General features: G+C 35.5%; 1 protein-coding gene across 6 annotated transcripts in view; it reads left to right on the top strand.

The window, feature by feature from the left end:
- The window catches only part of ANKS1B (ankyrin repeat and sterile alpha motif domain containing 1B), a 1,102,644-nt gene that overhangs the window by 155,534 nt on the left and 930,198 nt on the right, over positions 1-16,912 (top strand). For all 6 annotated transcript variants that reach the window (XM_028121697.2, XM_028121696.1, XM_028121695.2 and 3 more), the window contains exons 3-4: positions 5,191-5,347; positions 11,084-11,380. In XM_028121697.2, coding sequence (XP_027977498.1) covers positions 5,191-5,347; positions 11,084-11,380 — 454 coding nt within the window. The remainder of the gene's footprint in view (positions 1-5,190; positions 5,348-11,083; positions 11,381-16,912) is intronic.

Genomic DNA, 16,912 nt, shown 5'->3' with positions numbered 1-16,912 from the left:
ATGATACTAATTATAGTAGCAAAAATTAATACTTTTAGAATTTCTATTTTTACCTGAACTTATGTATTAGCCTCAAGCTGCAAAATGTTGCAATGATTTTTTTTTTAAAGATTTTATTTATTTATTTGAGAGAGAGAAGGAGAGACAGAGCACAAGCAGAGGGGAGAGGGGGAAGTGGGCTCCCCACAGAGCAAGGAGCCCGATGTGGGCTTGATCTCAGGGCTCGATCTCAGGACCCTGGGATCATGACCTGAGCCAAAGGCAGAAGCTTAACTGACTGAGCCACCCAGGTGCCCCAAAATGTTGCAGTGATTTAAGTTGCATTATTATTAAATTTAATTTGATATTTTGTTTTACTCCTGGGGAATGGAATTGTTTTTTCTGTGATCTCATCGACCACATTTACTTTAGGATTTTAGAGCAGTTCTTACTTATGAAATGCTATATATAAGAAAGAATGCCACTTTGTGATCAAGATATAGATGTTACTTCACTGCTATTTTATGGACATTGTTCATCAGTATAATTTAATATTTCATGCCCAGTAACCAAGTGCAGTCAACATGTTCATTTGAAAGATACAAGGAACAACTTAAAAATGAGAATCAATATGGTGACTGCATGCCTCAGTTGGTTAAGTGTCTGCCTTCAGCTCAGGTCATGATCCCAGGGTCCTGGGATTGGGCCTCTCCTCAGGCTCCCTGCTCAGCGGAGAGTCTCCTTCTCCCTCTACCCCTACCCCCTGCTCATGATCTCTCTTTCACTCTTTCTCTCTCTCAAATAAATAAAATCTTTGAAAGAAAAGAAAATCAATAATACTGATTTGGGTAGGATCCCAGTGTTAAATACCATTCTAGTTTAGATATTATAGATAGTACCCAAAATTTAATTTTTTCTTAATGAATATGCAGGAAAGGGGCCTGTTTAATACATTATTACTTGTGATATACATGGATACCTCATAAGATGTATAAATGATGGTTGATTAATATTTTATTTATGATTCAGTAAGACTGACAGGCACATTTTTATCAGAAATATAACTTCATATTTCATAAATACATTTTCACATTAGAAATCTGAGCCATGCCTATTCATTAGCTGATGTCTGCGAATAAAATGAACAAGTTTGGGGCACCTGAGTGACTCAGTTGGTTAAGCATCTGACCCTTGATTTTGGCTCAGGTCATGATCTCAGGGGCGTGGGGTGGAGGCCCAGGCAGGGCTCCCTGCCCAGGGAGGAGTCTGCTTCTGTCCTCCTCCCTCTGCTTCTTCTCTCACTGGCTCTCTCTCTTTAAAAAAAATAAACAAATTTAGTAAAATGAATTAAAAAAGAAAACGTAAATATAGGGCGCCTGGGTGGCTCAGTCGGTTAAGCGTCTGTCTTCAGCCCAGGTCATGATCTCAGGGTCCTGGGATCGAGCCCCAATTGAGTCGGGCTCCCTGCTTAGTGGGGAGTCTGCTTCTCCCTCTCCCCACTTGCTCTCTCTCTATCTCACTCCCTCTCTCAAATAAATAAAATCTTTAAAAAAGGTAAATATAATAGTATTTAGTTAGTATTGTATTGTTCACTGGAGGCAATTTCATAGGCATACAGATTATTCTTTTCCGATTTACATATTAGGTAGTGGTAATATGACACAATACAAATGTCAGTAAGTTAGTTTTTCATTATTTCATCAATCTTCCTGATAAATAAAGAATGGATGTATATCACATACATTATTAGAAAATGTCAAGAAGAATTGAGCCGAAGAACAAATTAAACTCTGAATAGATTTCAGGAGAGTAAACGAAAGTAGGATTGATAAACCCATTAAACTTTCCTCTTACCTTTGAAAGTAAATGGCTTTAGAAGTTTTAGATTTTTTTTTAATTGGTTAGGCATTGAGGAATAACATTAAAACTCTTCATAGAAGTATCTTTCTCTGATATATAAATTTGGAGAAGTCTGTTTTGTGACTAGTATAAATTCTACTTTTTAGATCCAGATAATTAACTGTGTCTTCTTTTGGTATCGTTTTACCTTTTATTTAAATGCTGAAATGCAGGGCGCCTGGGTGACTCAGTCGGTTAAGCGTCTGCCTTCAGCTCAGGTCATGATCCCAGGGTCCTGGGATCAAGCCCCTGGGATCGAGCCCCACATCGGGCTCCCTGCTCAGTGGAGGGCCTGCTTCTCCCTCTCCTACTCCCTCTGCTTGTGTTCCCTCTCTTGCTGTCTCTCTCTCTCTGTCAAATAAATAAATAAATAAATAAATAAATAAATAAATAAATAAATAAATTCTTAAAAAAATAAAGAAAAAATAAATGCTGAAATGTTTCATTAAAAAAAAATCACTGGGATTGCTAAACATTGCTGCAGCTTACCTTGAGAATAGTGTTTGTTTGCATACGATTTTACAGTCATACCTGTTTTTTATTTGATTCACACCAACCCTTTTGAGGCTGGCAGGAAGATGTAGCCTCTGAATTCTATTTTAACAATATCTGAAAGAATGACAGAAGCTATTTGATTTGCCCAAGGTAACCAAAGTAGTAAGTAGAAAGTTGGAACTCTAAAACAGATGTTCTATTCTGATTTTTAACTGCTTTTTTAATTCATTGGTATTGAATCCTTCTTATCACATTGTAGTTATTTATCTCAGAATAGAAGACGCTATATAGTAACTTTTGCATGGCAGAGAAGTGAGGAGAAATATGTGCATTTGACAACCTTCAAGTGTCCTTCTGATTTTCATATTTGTTTTTGCAAAGATGATTTGCTGGAAGCATTTTTATTTTTAAAGGATTTTATTTGCACTTGGGACAAGAACTAATATTTTTGTACAGCTCTTTACTATTTATTGAGTGGCTTCTCTTCTGTGATCTCATTTAAAGCTCTTACCAGTCATGACCAGTGGGTGTTATTATTATTACAATATCCCCTACAGAAAAGAAAAAGAAAGACAAGACTAAGTAATTTCTCTAGGGTCACATCATTAGGTAGTTTGTGTAGCTAGGATTCAGATCCAAATCTTCTAAATTCAGGTTTTATAAAATACTACTGGTTCTTACAAAGAATATTAAAGTGAGGGCGCCTGGGTGGCTCAGTCGTTAAGCGTCTGCCTTTGGCTCAGGTCATGATCCCGGGGTCCTGGGATCGAGTCCCACATCAGGCTCCCTGCTCAGTGGGAAGCCGCTTCTCCCTCTCCTGCTCCCCCTGCTTGTGTTCCTGCTCTTGCTGTCTCTCTCTCTGTCAAATAAATAAATAAAATCTTTAAAAAAAATATTAAAGTGAGATTTTATTCTTATTTTCTCTGAAATTGTATCATTAGAAAATTTATTACTCCTTGGAACAGTCTAAATATTTCTACAACATATTCTTGGTTCTTTCATCATGATTTCATACATTTATCTGTTAAGTCCAATGTTTCATATGTGGGGGAGAAAGAATAATTTTCCCTTTCCCTTCTGGGTTTTTGGCTGAGGAACCTCCACTCTCCCCCCCATAATAAAAAGGTAGATAACAAGAGAAAAACAAGAAGTTTAGTAATATGTATACCTCTTGTGTATACATGGGAGATACCCAGAAAAACTGAGCTAACTCTCTTTAATGGCCCCTGCCACCACCTTAAAAACTATTTCCTGCTAAACATAAAATAGATGTTTGTTGAGGGGAACTAGTTATGGGAGGTTATTAGGAAAAGCACAATAAACAAGTTGTGGGGTTGTTACTCAGATTTAAGTTTCTGCCTCCTCCCTTGATAAGAGTTTCTAAGAGATTTAGAGTTCATTATCATTTTCTGGTACAAAGAAGGAGACTCCCTTACAAATGAAGTTTTCCTTATAGATTTAAATGTCTCATAGAAAAAGGTAACTTCTATTCCATTTTCAGAGGTTTAACAACATCTACTCTTTCTTAAAAGTAATCAGCCGAAAATAATATTTATGCCAAAGAGGTATATTTTGGGATGGTATATTCTCCCCTTTACAAGTTCAGACCATGCTCTGGGCATTCGTTGTATTTTACCATTTACTGTAATGTTTGTATCATGTCTATTTTGTGTGTTTGTGGGGAGGTAGCTATAACTTCTATTCAGACTTCCTCCAATTTTTCTTGTTACTTTACATTTAAAGTCTGGCTTCATGAAATATTTAAATTTAGCTCTTTGTGTTATATTTGTTCTTACTACCAGTGATTTGTTATATATGAGAAACTTCAGAATTTATTGTAACTGGTTACACACACATACACACACACACACGTATAATGTGTGGGATTTCATTTAGTGAGTTAATAGAATTTGCTTCATAAATGCTTTAAGTAAAAATAGAGTTTTTGTTTAGAATTACTGTTTTTGTTTGTTTGATACAAAATTCAGTTTAATGTGTACCAAAAATTAGTAAGTCTTCTTTAGGTTGAGTATTGCAGTTCAGAATTTTTACTTTGAAAACTAGGTGGGGATTGAGTACAAAATGTTTATAGGTAGGGTATATTGAGTATGAATTGATATTGGATCAGTGGTGGAACTTGTCTCATGAATGAATTTCCTTCTTGAATTTTTTTCTTAAGCTTGGAACAGAGAGGTGAAGGAGTGCAGATGTATGAATAGCAGATATTCAAAATATGTTGTGTGCCATGGCTGAGAAGCTTTTAACCGCCCCCCCTTTTCTACTGTGCTGTCTGCTTTCTCTTTTTTGTGCATCTTCAATTCCTTATTCCAAGTCTCTATAGGAATGATGTATATAAATAACCTAAATGTCTCTTAGTAGTATGATATGTGTTTGTGTGTGTGTGTGTGTGTGTGTTTGTGTGAGGAATTTGCTTATCCTCTGCTTTTCCTTCACGCTAAATCTCAGGTATGGGCTATTTGAGAAAAACTCCTTTTTAAAAAAAATGGGAAGAGGCATTTTAAAAAAAATGTTTTACTTATTTCATTCAGTTTTGAAATTAGATAAATATTGCCCAAATGAATTCCATTAAGTGCTTTCATTGGTTAGTCTGTGCTCTGTGTGTGTATGTATGGTGGTGGTGGTTTTCCAGGTAAGTAAAATAGCCAAATGTTGAATAGGCTAACTCTTACACCAAATTTTATATCTCTTACTCTAAATTTCTAGCCAGCATCTAGTATATGTTCATAATTATCTGTTCATTGAAATCTGTGTGTTTAGCATATTTTCTTTTCTGTTCTTTTTTTTTCCCCCTCTCAGGGACATAGTTCTCAAACTACTTCAGTATGAGGCATCAACAAATGTAGCAGACAACAAAGGTTATTTTCCCATTCACCTGGCTGCCTGGAAAGGAGATGTAGAAATTGTGAAGATTCTTATTCATCATGGACCATCACATTCCAGAGTCAATGAACAGGTGCACTTGTCAAATATTTGCTCATGCTGTAGTTTTTCTAGAGGTTTGCAAAGGCAACGCCACATTGAAAAATTGATTATTTCTGTCATTACCCTGCCAAAGACCTTTCACTGTTAAATTCCCTAAAGGAGAAATTGAAACATTCTTTGGCACTTGTATTAGGTACATAGGTCCTAAGTTGGGCTTTTGTAAAGATATTTGTTAACAAGAGAATACTACATAAAGAAAGTAATATTTTTGCCTAACTATATAAGCATCCATTTTGTAGTTTTTGAATATTTAAAGATAGGACAGAATTCACATTTATGATGTGAATTAGAGCTTTTCTTAATAAGATTTTAAATGCTAAAACGATGATAGATTCATTTGCAGAATACTCTCCATTTACTTCTACACTTCCATAGCAAATACAGTTTTGTGAATCAAAATGCAAAATACAGTATAAACCATTGGTAGTCACATATTAAGTTAAAAATTTCCTGTATATATGCCCAGAGTATGTTGAATAAAACACAGCAGCAATATACTGACAGATAAAGTAAAAATATTTTCAAGTGCATAATATCCATATTACACATAACTGACATATTAAAAAAGGAATGCCATTCTTAGTATTCTAAATAAATAAGACCACAGATTTCTGAAAGTAAAATACAGGCCCCTAGTACAGTATGGTAATAAACATCTTGAGCTCTGCATGCCCCCTACTGTTTCCATTTTGTAAAACTATATTTGAAAACCAGCATGTAGTCCAACAATTGAATTACAACCATGGCATTAAGCTGCAGGTTGGCAGTTGTCCAATATCAATGCAAGTGGTTACTCTAGGGCAAGCACATCTAATAAAGTGCAATTTAGCATACCGTTCAAATGAATACAGACTTTGCAGGCCTTTGACTGAAATTCAGACTAAAGATTAAAAAGTAACACTGGCACTAGCTATAAACACCAAGGGGAAGAAAAATACATTTTTTCCCCAGAAAAATGCAGTTATAGAAATAAAGTTCCTCTGAGTAGGAAAAATGTTGTATTAATTGGAAGTGTATTATTAATAATTATCACAAAATATCTATGTTTATAGGTTACCAAATGAAGTGTATTTTTATGCAAATACATTCATAAACTCAGTCTTTAAAAAATGACAGATATGCCTATCTTTATCAGCATATCATGCTAAAGGGAAATTTAAGGGAATGCTGTTCTGTTTTTCAGAAAATCAAAAGTTAAAAGATTATTTGTGGGATGAGCCATCTGGTGGTTATTCTTAAAACTGTCTGAATGCCCCAAAGTGAACCTGAAATAGTAAGATGGAAAAACAATCCAAGGTTAAACAAGAAGATGTTAGTTTTTACAAGCAAAATATTTTTTAATGACGTGAAAATAAGAAAAAACACTTAGAATTCATTTGTATTTGAAAGTTGCTTTGTCTTGTGGATTCTACTGGAAATAAATTTAAAAATTTCTTGAGATTTTTAATACCATGCTGTCAGTATTTGTTTGTTTTGTATATGGTACTCCTTTAGTGCTGATGTATTTCTGTCATTTAGTGTCATTTCTCCTGTTTCTGATGTGGGAATTTTATTTTAGTAAAAGTAACTTTTCATTTTAGCTTTATTTCTTATTTTCCCCCTCTGAATGGGGTAGAAATGTACTAGTTACTTATAAACCTTTATGTATTTAAGCAACAGAGGGGAGAAATGAAAATAATAAAGATATATTGAGACATGGTACTTGACATAGTCAAATACCATGCTAAGCACTTTCACCTATAATATGTTATTTAATTCTCACAACCCTTGAAGTGATAGTATCGCTCCCATTTTATAGATGAGAAATTAGGCTCAGTAAAGCTAAATAAGTCATGTAAGGCCACACATTACTGAGTGACTAAAACTCAGACTTTGGACTCTAATTTCAGAGCCCTCCACAATAGCATATTGGTATTGTCATCATAAATCCTGTCACTTATGGACTGTTTTCTATATGCCAGGCATTGTGCAAAGTACTTCATCTATTATCTTACAAAGCTCTACTGCATCCTGATGAGATAAATTATTGTTCTTATTTTATGTATGGGAAGCTACCTTAAAGAGATTAAATAACTTGCCCATGATATCACAGCTACTAAGAAATGCACTACATATTTGAATCCAGGTTTTTCTGATGCAAAGCTCAAACTCCTAACCAATTATGCTCCATGTAGTAAAATTATGTATAATTGTCAGTGCTTAGTTCTGATTTCTGAAAGTAGTCTTTGGTTTCTAATACAACTTTCTTTCAAAATAATTCTGTCTTATATTTTGATATTTAACATTTACAAAGCATTTGCCTGTATGTTATTTCTTTTGATTTATAAGCTATATTCTAAGGTTTATAGGGAGGGGTAATATTCACATTTTTCTGATAAGATAGGTTCAGAGAGATCAGGTTTGTGTCAGCACTTCAGCATAGGTCACCATTCTATACTGCCCTAGAATTAGTGGCCAATTTGACAACGTAATTTTGGAAAACAAAGTAGACCTTGCCCTGATTATGGTTTTCATATTTTTTATAATTGTTACATCCTTCTTCTCTTTTGTCAACTGATTTATTATTTCCTTTTTTTAATGTTATATATGTTTGCATTTTATGTTTCTCTGTCTATTCATCTCTTCCCCGCTTTACCTTCTTTTCCTCTTTTTTTTTTTTTTTTAAACATTAGGGCAAAAATAAGAGGAGCCCTATCTGATAAGTATATTCCCTTACTATTTACTAAAACTCAAACCTAACTAATGTTAATTTCCATTAGTTTTACTGTGAAGCAAGATCTTTTGGTAAACAGCTTTTGTCAGCCAGTTTTGTTCTGCTACCCATTGTCTAGAAGTAGAAGTGTCCTAATTTTTTGGAGAACACCCATTTGGTAAAAAAGAGGGAATTCAGAACTCAAGAATGTTCATTGTAGACATAAGGCAATTATTAATCAGTGCTTCTACACAGTCTGTATTTCAAATCAGATTCTTTTAGATCACTTGTTAGTATAGATACATGTATACTAGTCATGCCTTTTATAAAGGTACCACGGTTGTGGTCTTCCTGATGTGACAGTACAAGTATGTGTTGATCATGGGTAAACTATGAATATTTTCTCCTGAGTAAGTCTGGCATGATTGAAATAATTTTTCTTGAGATCTGAACATTCTAATTGGTGTTAATAGAAAAAGTTTCAGTTTTGCACTTATAGTTTCCTATGCTAAGGCCTCTGCAAATGTAGAGATGTGTTTGAGGAATCATTATTTTGTAATGGGCTCTTCTTTTTCTCAAAGAGGTGCTGTGTTTTGAAAGTTGAGTTTCTTTCTAACCACGGGAAAATTTGATTTGGTCGAAGGCATAGTTCTATATCATATTTTTATGGTATAGGGTAATAGATTGATTTTCTTATCAGGCTTATAAAACATAGCCAGATAAGAAAAATCAGGGAATGTAGACCTGTATAGACCTGTATGTGGTCAGTCTCTATGAGGAAGTAGACTGTAGCAGCACATTCAAACTAAGAACAAGAATGACTCCTCCTAAAATGATGGAAGAAACAGTGCCTTCAGCTGGATTCCCCGTCTATCCAATCTTAATTTCTTGTTGATTATCTCCAAGGAGTAGGTATTTTTTCTGGGTTTGGCCTTCAAAAGCACTCTTCTGATACTTTTTTTTGGAAGGTAAAGTAGTAAGAAGTCTTTCATAGTGCTCATTAATTTTTTTTTTTTTTTTGGCCACTCCTCTAAGTTTTTAAATCCTCCCTCTGCTCTTAACTCTCTACTTTCAACTTATCTGCATCCTTCAGCCAGAGCAAGTCTGAATTACTTTCGGGAACATTAAGATTTACTTGGGTTTGAACCCTATTTGTCCTTTTATATGGTCAGAGCAGCTATCTAAGTAGCTAGTTCCTGTTACAACTCAGTTGGTGTTCCAGCAAAATCTGTAGAAATTCTGCTTTCAGCACTAATCTCCTTTTCTTCTCTGACAATATAGCAATACTTGGCAGGCAGTGTGGTGTAGGGGAAATGAGACAATGTATATGGTTTTTAGACATTCAGCAAATGACAGTAGTAATAGTTGTTATCGTGGAAGATGGTATTAAGAGCAGTGACTTTGTGGGGGGGCGACGGGGTGGCTCAGTCGGTTAAGCATCTGCCTTCAGCTCAGGTCATGATCCACGACTTCCCGACTTCTGGGATAGAGCCCTGCGTCAGGCTCCCTGCTCAATGGGGAGTCTGCTTCTCCCTTTCCCCCTGCCCTTACCCTGCTCCTCTCTCTCTCTCTCTTTCTTGCAAACTCTCTCTCAAATAACATCTTAAAAAAAAAAAAAAACAGTGACTTTGGGTTCAGATCCTGGCCCCAACACTAAATGGCCGTATACTTGAAGGCTAGTTATTTAACTACTCAATGCCTCAGTTCCTCATCTGTAAAGTGGCGATAATGATAATAATAGCAGAGTGAAGGTTAGAGTACACATAAATGGAATGCAACTGTGCCTAGTACGTAGTGTTAGCTCTGATGATGGCAGCCTCTTCTCTCTAGAACCCTTACTCAGGATCATTGCATTATTGTTACTAAAATTTCTGGTTTACATTTCTCCTGACTGATCTTCTACCTCCTGACATAGTCATATACAATCTGCCTACACCATTTGCCCAAATGGACTGAAAGGTCCATCTGCCTTGAGATGGGGTTTAGTTTTCTCTGTTTTAACATTTAAAAAAAATTTTAATTCCAGTGTAGTTAACATACAGTGTTATATTCATTTCAGGTGTACAATATAGTGATTCAGCAACTCCATATATTACTCAGGGTTAATCAAGATAAGTGTACTCTTAATCCCTGTCACCTATTTCACCCCCCCCCCCACGCCCCTCTGGAAACCATCTCTGTTCTCTATAGTTAAGAGTCTTTTCTTGGTTTGTCTCTTTTTCTTTGTTCATTTGTTTTGTTTCTTAAATTTCACATATGAGTGAAATCATATGGTGTTTGTCTTTCTCTATCTTATTTCACTCAGCATTATACTGTCTTGATCCATCCAGGTACAGTTTTTATCTTGCTAAATTTCCTTGAAAATCTTGATTTTCAACTGAAACACTTATTAGGTGCATATGTAATAATGTGATACTCCTTGTAACTTGTCTGGTGGTGGGTTTAAGTCTGCCTCTCAAACCATAATTATATTTCAAAAATACGTGATTTAATCTTAGGGCCAGTATGTCTTCATTCTCTTTGCAAAAGAAGCAATGATTTGTACTTATATGGAAAATAAAATGAAACTTAATTTGGGAAATATTTCCATAAATCTTTCATTATCAAGAATTTACCATCTCTTTTGGAAAGCCAGTCTGTTAAAAGTGGGTTATAATTGTTATTAATCTCTCTCATTAACAAATGTCATGGAGGCATGCACAGTACAGATAACACTGACCATCTGGGCCCAGCAGAGCCACTGACTAACATGGCTAAATCATTTATCACTCCTGGAAATTGGAATATATAATGCAGGGGAAAATTTGATTTTTCCTATTGAAATGATTAAAAAATGTGATTTTTTTTTTGGTGCAATAAATGATAGATACTTTAACGAATATTCTATTAGGCATACTTATTAAAATAGATAAATCTTAAACTTACATTTTTAAAGTATCTCTGGTTTTAAATTACTGTTTAGATTTTGATAATTGAATTTCTGAAAACTTGAATCTTATATCTTTGTCTTAACAGAACAATGAAAATGAAACTGCCCTGCACTGTGCGGCTCAATACGGACACTCAGAAGTAGTTGCTGTTCTCCTAGAAGAGCTCACTGATCCTACCATCAGGAACAGTAAGCTAGAAACACCTTTGGATCTGGCAGCACTCTATGGGCGACTTAGGGTGGTCAAAATGATCATCAGTGCACACCCTAACTTAATGAGCTGCAACACTAGAAAGCACACGCCGCTCCACCTCGCTGCTCGCAATGGTCACAAAGCAGTCGTTCAGGTGCTATTGGAAGCGGGAATGGATGTGAGCTGTCAGGTGAGTCTTCTTTTATGCTTTAAAAGTGATGATGCTCTTGCTTTGCTTTGAGATACAGACATTAAAACTTATATGTAGAAATCTTTTCATTTTTAATTAAATTGTCCACAAATACTTTTATAACTGTTAAGTTCAAGATGCTGTGCCACACACTGCTGGGAAATATGAAGAGCCATAAGGCATAATTTCTAACCTCATTCTAATTTTAGGGCTTTATGAATGAAAAATCATTATTAGGAGGCTGTTGTGTCTGGTATCATTAGTAATTGTTCCCTCCCAGTGTCAGGCACACAGCTTGACATACACTAGGAATCCAGTCAGAGTTGAATGAATTAAAGAATGAATCAAAATTCAACTTAATACTTTTGAGTATGTACTTAGTGTTTAATATGTTGACACATTTAGAATCCATTTTTAACAGCCCTCCTGTGGGATTAAGAGCTACTAAGTTCCAGTTAAGAGATGAGGAATCAGATTCAAAGAGTTAACAAAGTTGCCTAAGGATGTATAGCTGATAAACCTAGAATATGAATTTACACTTACTGATTAAAATCCAGGCCTCTTTACACAATAGTGAACTGTCTATACATGATTAATGAAGGAAAAATCACTAAGGGCAATCAGAAGGAATTTTACTGGAGAGGTGTGATTTGAGTTGAACTTTGAAGTGTGGATAACATTTGGAAAGGTTTCTCCACAAGGAAAGGGCAACCTACTTTTTTATTTTTTAAGGGCAACCTACTTTTATTATCTGTTTCAAGTTAACTACAATTCCAAGGTTAACTTTTTTTTTAACTGTTTTTTCCTTTTATTACTGTTTTTTGTCTCCCAAGTCAGTGGCAGCATTCTTATCTTCCAGAGACCCTTTTGGTTCCTATCAGATTGTGTCCTTCTCCCTTGTGTATTAGTAAGCTATTGCTGTATAACAAACTATCCTGAAACTTAATGGCTTAACACAGTAATACTTATTTAGCTCATAATTCTGTGGTTGGTGATTTAATGTGAGCCTCACTGAGTAGTTCTGTCTTTGCTAAGTTCTCTCATGTGTCTGGGGTCAATTAGAAGTCAGTTGAGTGGCTCTGCTGTAGAGATTGACTGGATATTGCCTGGGATAATGGGGAGGTTGCCATGTGTCTTTCATGATCCAGCAGGCCACCTTGGGCTTGTTCACATGACAGTGGTATGGTTCTGTGTGCGTGCATGTGTGCACATAAGAGACAGAAGGAGGGAGGGAGGGAAGAGGGTTATACAAAGTCTCTTGAGGTCTAGGCTGGGAGCAAGCATCCTGTCTTTTCTGTAGTGTTTGATAAGCCAGCATGTCACAAAGGCAGCCTAAATTCAAGGATTGGTAAAACAGATTTTACCTCTTAATTAGAAGAGGTTGTGAACTGTTAAAGGGGTACAAATACCCAGAGGGAACAAATGTGTTCAGCTTTGCAACATTCCAAATGTTGTTAGTGCTCAAAACTGTGGGGTTACTTTTCCTAGGAATTGTTTAGAGGTTGAATTTTGTTTCTCCTTTGTTTTCCACTGAAGTTTTAAAAATCTTAGGCCTTATAAAATAAAATAAAATAAAATAAAATAAAATAAAAGCCTTAGGCCTTCTCATCCTACATTTCAGGCTGGTACCCTGAAACAGACTTTTCGTTGGAGCTTTGCCTGTCTTATTTAGCTATTTAGGTCTTTATAAAATCTTTTCTTAATTTTTTATTTATTCTACTTTCACAGCCTTGAAAATAAACACAAGAATTTTTTCTAGTTCTCATGTTAAAAAAAAAAACAATTTTCCCCTCAATTAAAATGAGATAGATACATATTTACTATTTTAAGTGACTCACAAAGTTACTGTCTTAAAGTGTGTTTAATGATAAGCTAGATGTTTATTGTCTGAATGTTGAATTTCTCTAATCTAGATTTACTGCTTTAATAAAACTTCTGGAATATTTTTTTTAAAGATTTTATTTATTCATTTGAGAGAGAGAGAGAGCGTGCACAAGTGGTGGGGGAGGGACAAGCAGACTTCCCACTGAGCAGGGAGCCCAAAGCGGGCTCAATCCCAGGACTCCAGGATCATGACCTGAACCAAAGGCAGACACTTTACCAACTGAGCCACCCAGGCGCCCCAGACACTTCTGGAATATTTCTAAACTTGATGGCACAGAGTACTTCATAACCAAGGACTTCACTATGACTGAGATCAATAACTCACTTCATGTCCATGGCCTAGATCTTTTTATATTTTTTACTAGATGACATGGCCAGAAGAGAAAGAGTCTGGCTTCAATTTTATGTATGTATATGGTACATCTTTTTTATATAAAATACTACTTACTATATTATTTATGTTTTTGGAGAATTAAAGATAAGTAAGATCTCTGCCCAGAATTTAGTGGAGGATACAAAGACTTGCAAGAATACCTCCTATATACGACATACTAAAATAAAGAGTAGGGCAAAATGCTATGGAGAGGTCAGTGAATAAAATATAGATTGAAAGAGGGAGGAATTGAAGAGACATAGAGTAATATTTGAAGAGGAGCTTGATGGCTTTAGGACTTTGCATTTAGGTATAACTTAGCTTGCAGATATGCATTATTTGGCTAAAAGAGTATTTTAAAATATTGAATTTGAATGCTTTTAGATGGGGTATATACCTTCCAAGGTCCCAACCTCTCTCTCCCTCTTTCTACCATCTTCTATCATTGCCAGATTTGTTCCTTTAGGTGTTCTACTTTGCCGCAATAGCATTTGGGTTTGTTACTCATATATCAGATGAAAGGACCAAAATATGTTTAGACCACTGTGAACACTTATCAGAAGCATCAGGGCTGGTACCTGAGCAGGGTGGGCAATGTTTTGTTATTTATACTCACTCTATGATGTCATCTTGAAGGTTTCCAAGAATTAGAACTGACAACATATTCTAAAATATATCTCAATGAATTGAATCTTCTAGTATTTAGTTAGCCTTAGTTGATGTTTTGCTTTTGTTATTATGCTTTATTTATAGAAAACATGCATTTTTAAAAATTTGTTTCATTCCCTTTTTTGGGTCAGTGTTTAATTTTATTATGGAATTCAAATGAACTGTCACCAAGTTTGCCCATCACATTCACTGCAGAGTTGTTGGGTTTTGTTTTGTTTTGTTTTGTTTTTTTTGAGAGGGGGAGAGTGGGAGCGGAGGGGCAGAGGCAGGAGGAGAGAGAGAGAATCTCAAGCAGGCTCCAAGTGGAGCCTGATGTGGGGCTTGATCTCACTACCCTGAGATCGTGACCTGAGCCGAAATCAAGAGTCAGACACTTAACCAACTGAGCCACCCAGGTGCCCCTGCTGCAAATTTTTTTAATATGAAATTTAAAGTAGAAATTTGTTGATATTCTTACTGGGCAAGAGGGAAGAATCAGGCAGTAACCTTAAATTGTTTCAGTGGCTTTAATATTCATTAAATTGTTGTAGTTAACCAGTTGGAAATTAGCAGTATTAAAAATAATCCCATTTGGTAAATTATAGCAATACAGATTTAGACTTTAGACTTTAATTACATTCAAATCATTATAAATAATTCTTTAAAATTTAGAAATGACTTTAGAGGATTGTCTTTTTTTCTTATAATTGCAAATGTTTTAAAATGTTTAATTTATGTTTTTTCTGTATAAGTTTTGGTTTCTGCTTCATTTCTCTTGGAGCAGTTTTGAATTATAACACATATTTGAACTAATGAGAAAAATAATTTAATTCCTGCTTAGGTGAATTTCATATTATATTTATGTATAAACCTGTTAGTCTTAAAGGATTTCTTAATACAGAGAATCCATCATATTAAGATATTAAGAAAATGGGTTTTAATTGGCAAGATCCTCTTGAAATTAGTAATTACTTCTATGGATTTCAAACCTGATTTGGGTAAGTAGGTAGTGATGGTGTCTTTTTATGCTAATGCTTTAAATATGTTTCTTATAAGTTTCTCTTATTAAAATTTAAAAAGTTAAAGTACTAGCAAAACATTAAGCCAATTGGATTTTATTTGAATATTAAAAGAAATGAAACTAAAATTATAGAAAATTAATAATGAAGAGTACAAGTTCCCATCCTAGGAGCTGTTAAGATGTAAAGCCGAGTAAGGTACCATTTTTGTTCTCTAAGTGCTTCTAGTGGAGAAATATGTGCTTAAATGGATAGATTACATTTTAATAATCCATTCACTCCTTCTTCCCTAGATGATTATTTAAAATTTCTCCTTTCTTCCCAAAACTTTAACATTTCCTCCCTGTTATCACTCTGTGATCATGACTTTGCTTTACTTCACTGAGAAAACAGAAGCAGTCATGTATTTGTACTACCACATTTGCCAGTGGATGTGTATTTGCTTTCCTGCCTGGTGCTTTAAATGAACTTTGGTTTATTCCTAAGGCTGACTCCTCCTCTACTTGTACACCTGATCCTCCCCTTAAAATACTGTGCATTTTCCCGCTCTCAACTGCATCACTCCCATAAGGACACAAAGATGTTATAATATTTCCCATCTTTAAAAAAAAACTCTCTCTTGAACCCACATTTCCCTCTAGCTCTTGTTTCCTTTCTCTAATCCCTTTCATAACAACATATTGAGAAAGAGTTGTTTTTACTCATTACATCATATTTCTTTCCCTCATTCTCTCTTGAAACCATTCCAGCTCCCTCAGTCTATTAAAAGTCCTTGTTTTTCCCTTTGATGAAGGGGACTAATGGCTTCCATATTGTTAGAGCCAATAGTCAATTCGATTAATCATCGGCATTGACAAAGTACATCTCCTTCCTCTTTGAAACACTTTTTTCTTTTGACATCTGAGTCACCATTCTCTCTTGCTTCTCTTCTCCTTGGTCTTACTTCAGATGGGGTAGAGTCTAAGACCCTTGAATGCCTTCCATTTAGCCTTGGAGCTAGATAAATCTATCAGGCCTTACAAACCTCTTATCCACAGGAGTTGTTCAAGAATTAACTCTTTCTGTTTTCTGTTCTTTTTTGTAAAGTCATACCTCCCTCTCCTGAGCCAGACTTTATTTCATTAGATCTTTACATTGGAACTCTGTGAACTGCTGTAATAGTTAGCTGTTGCCATTGCCACAATACTGCCATACAACAGACACAGAAATCCCAGTGGCATACAGTAATAAGCAACAGCATTTTTTTCCTCACTGACAAGTTTGTAGGTCATATGGGGAAGCTCTACTTCATGCTGTAAGTTTGTCTCATCTGCTCTGCTTTGTGTATCTATTCTTTTTCTCCTGGGACTAGCTAGGGCATGGCCTAAGTAAGCCCAACCAACTAAGCACATTTTGGGCCTCTGCTTTGTATCATGTATCATGTATGTGCCATACAATGCCTAAAGGAACTTACAAAGCCAAGTCCCAAATCAAGGGGTGGGGAAATACACTCCACCTGCGTAAGTGGAAGGAACTGCAGCCAAATGACAAAGAGCATATGAAAGGCGGGCAGAGTAGTGTAATCTGTCTCATCCACATTCCATGGTTCTTATCTTCCTTGCTTCCTAG

The sequence above is a fragment of the Eumetopias jubatus genome, unplaced genomic scaffold, assembly GCF_037043125.1.
Source record: "Eumetopias jubatus isolate StellerSeaLion01/CBP00866 unplaced genomic scaffold, mEumJub1_p1.0 scaffold_8, whole genome shotgun sequence".
NCBI lineage: Eukaryota > Metazoa > Chordata > Mammalia > Carnivora > Otariidae > Eumetopias > Eumetopias jubatus.
This window is presented reverse-complemented; position numbering and strand designations above follow the sequence as displayed.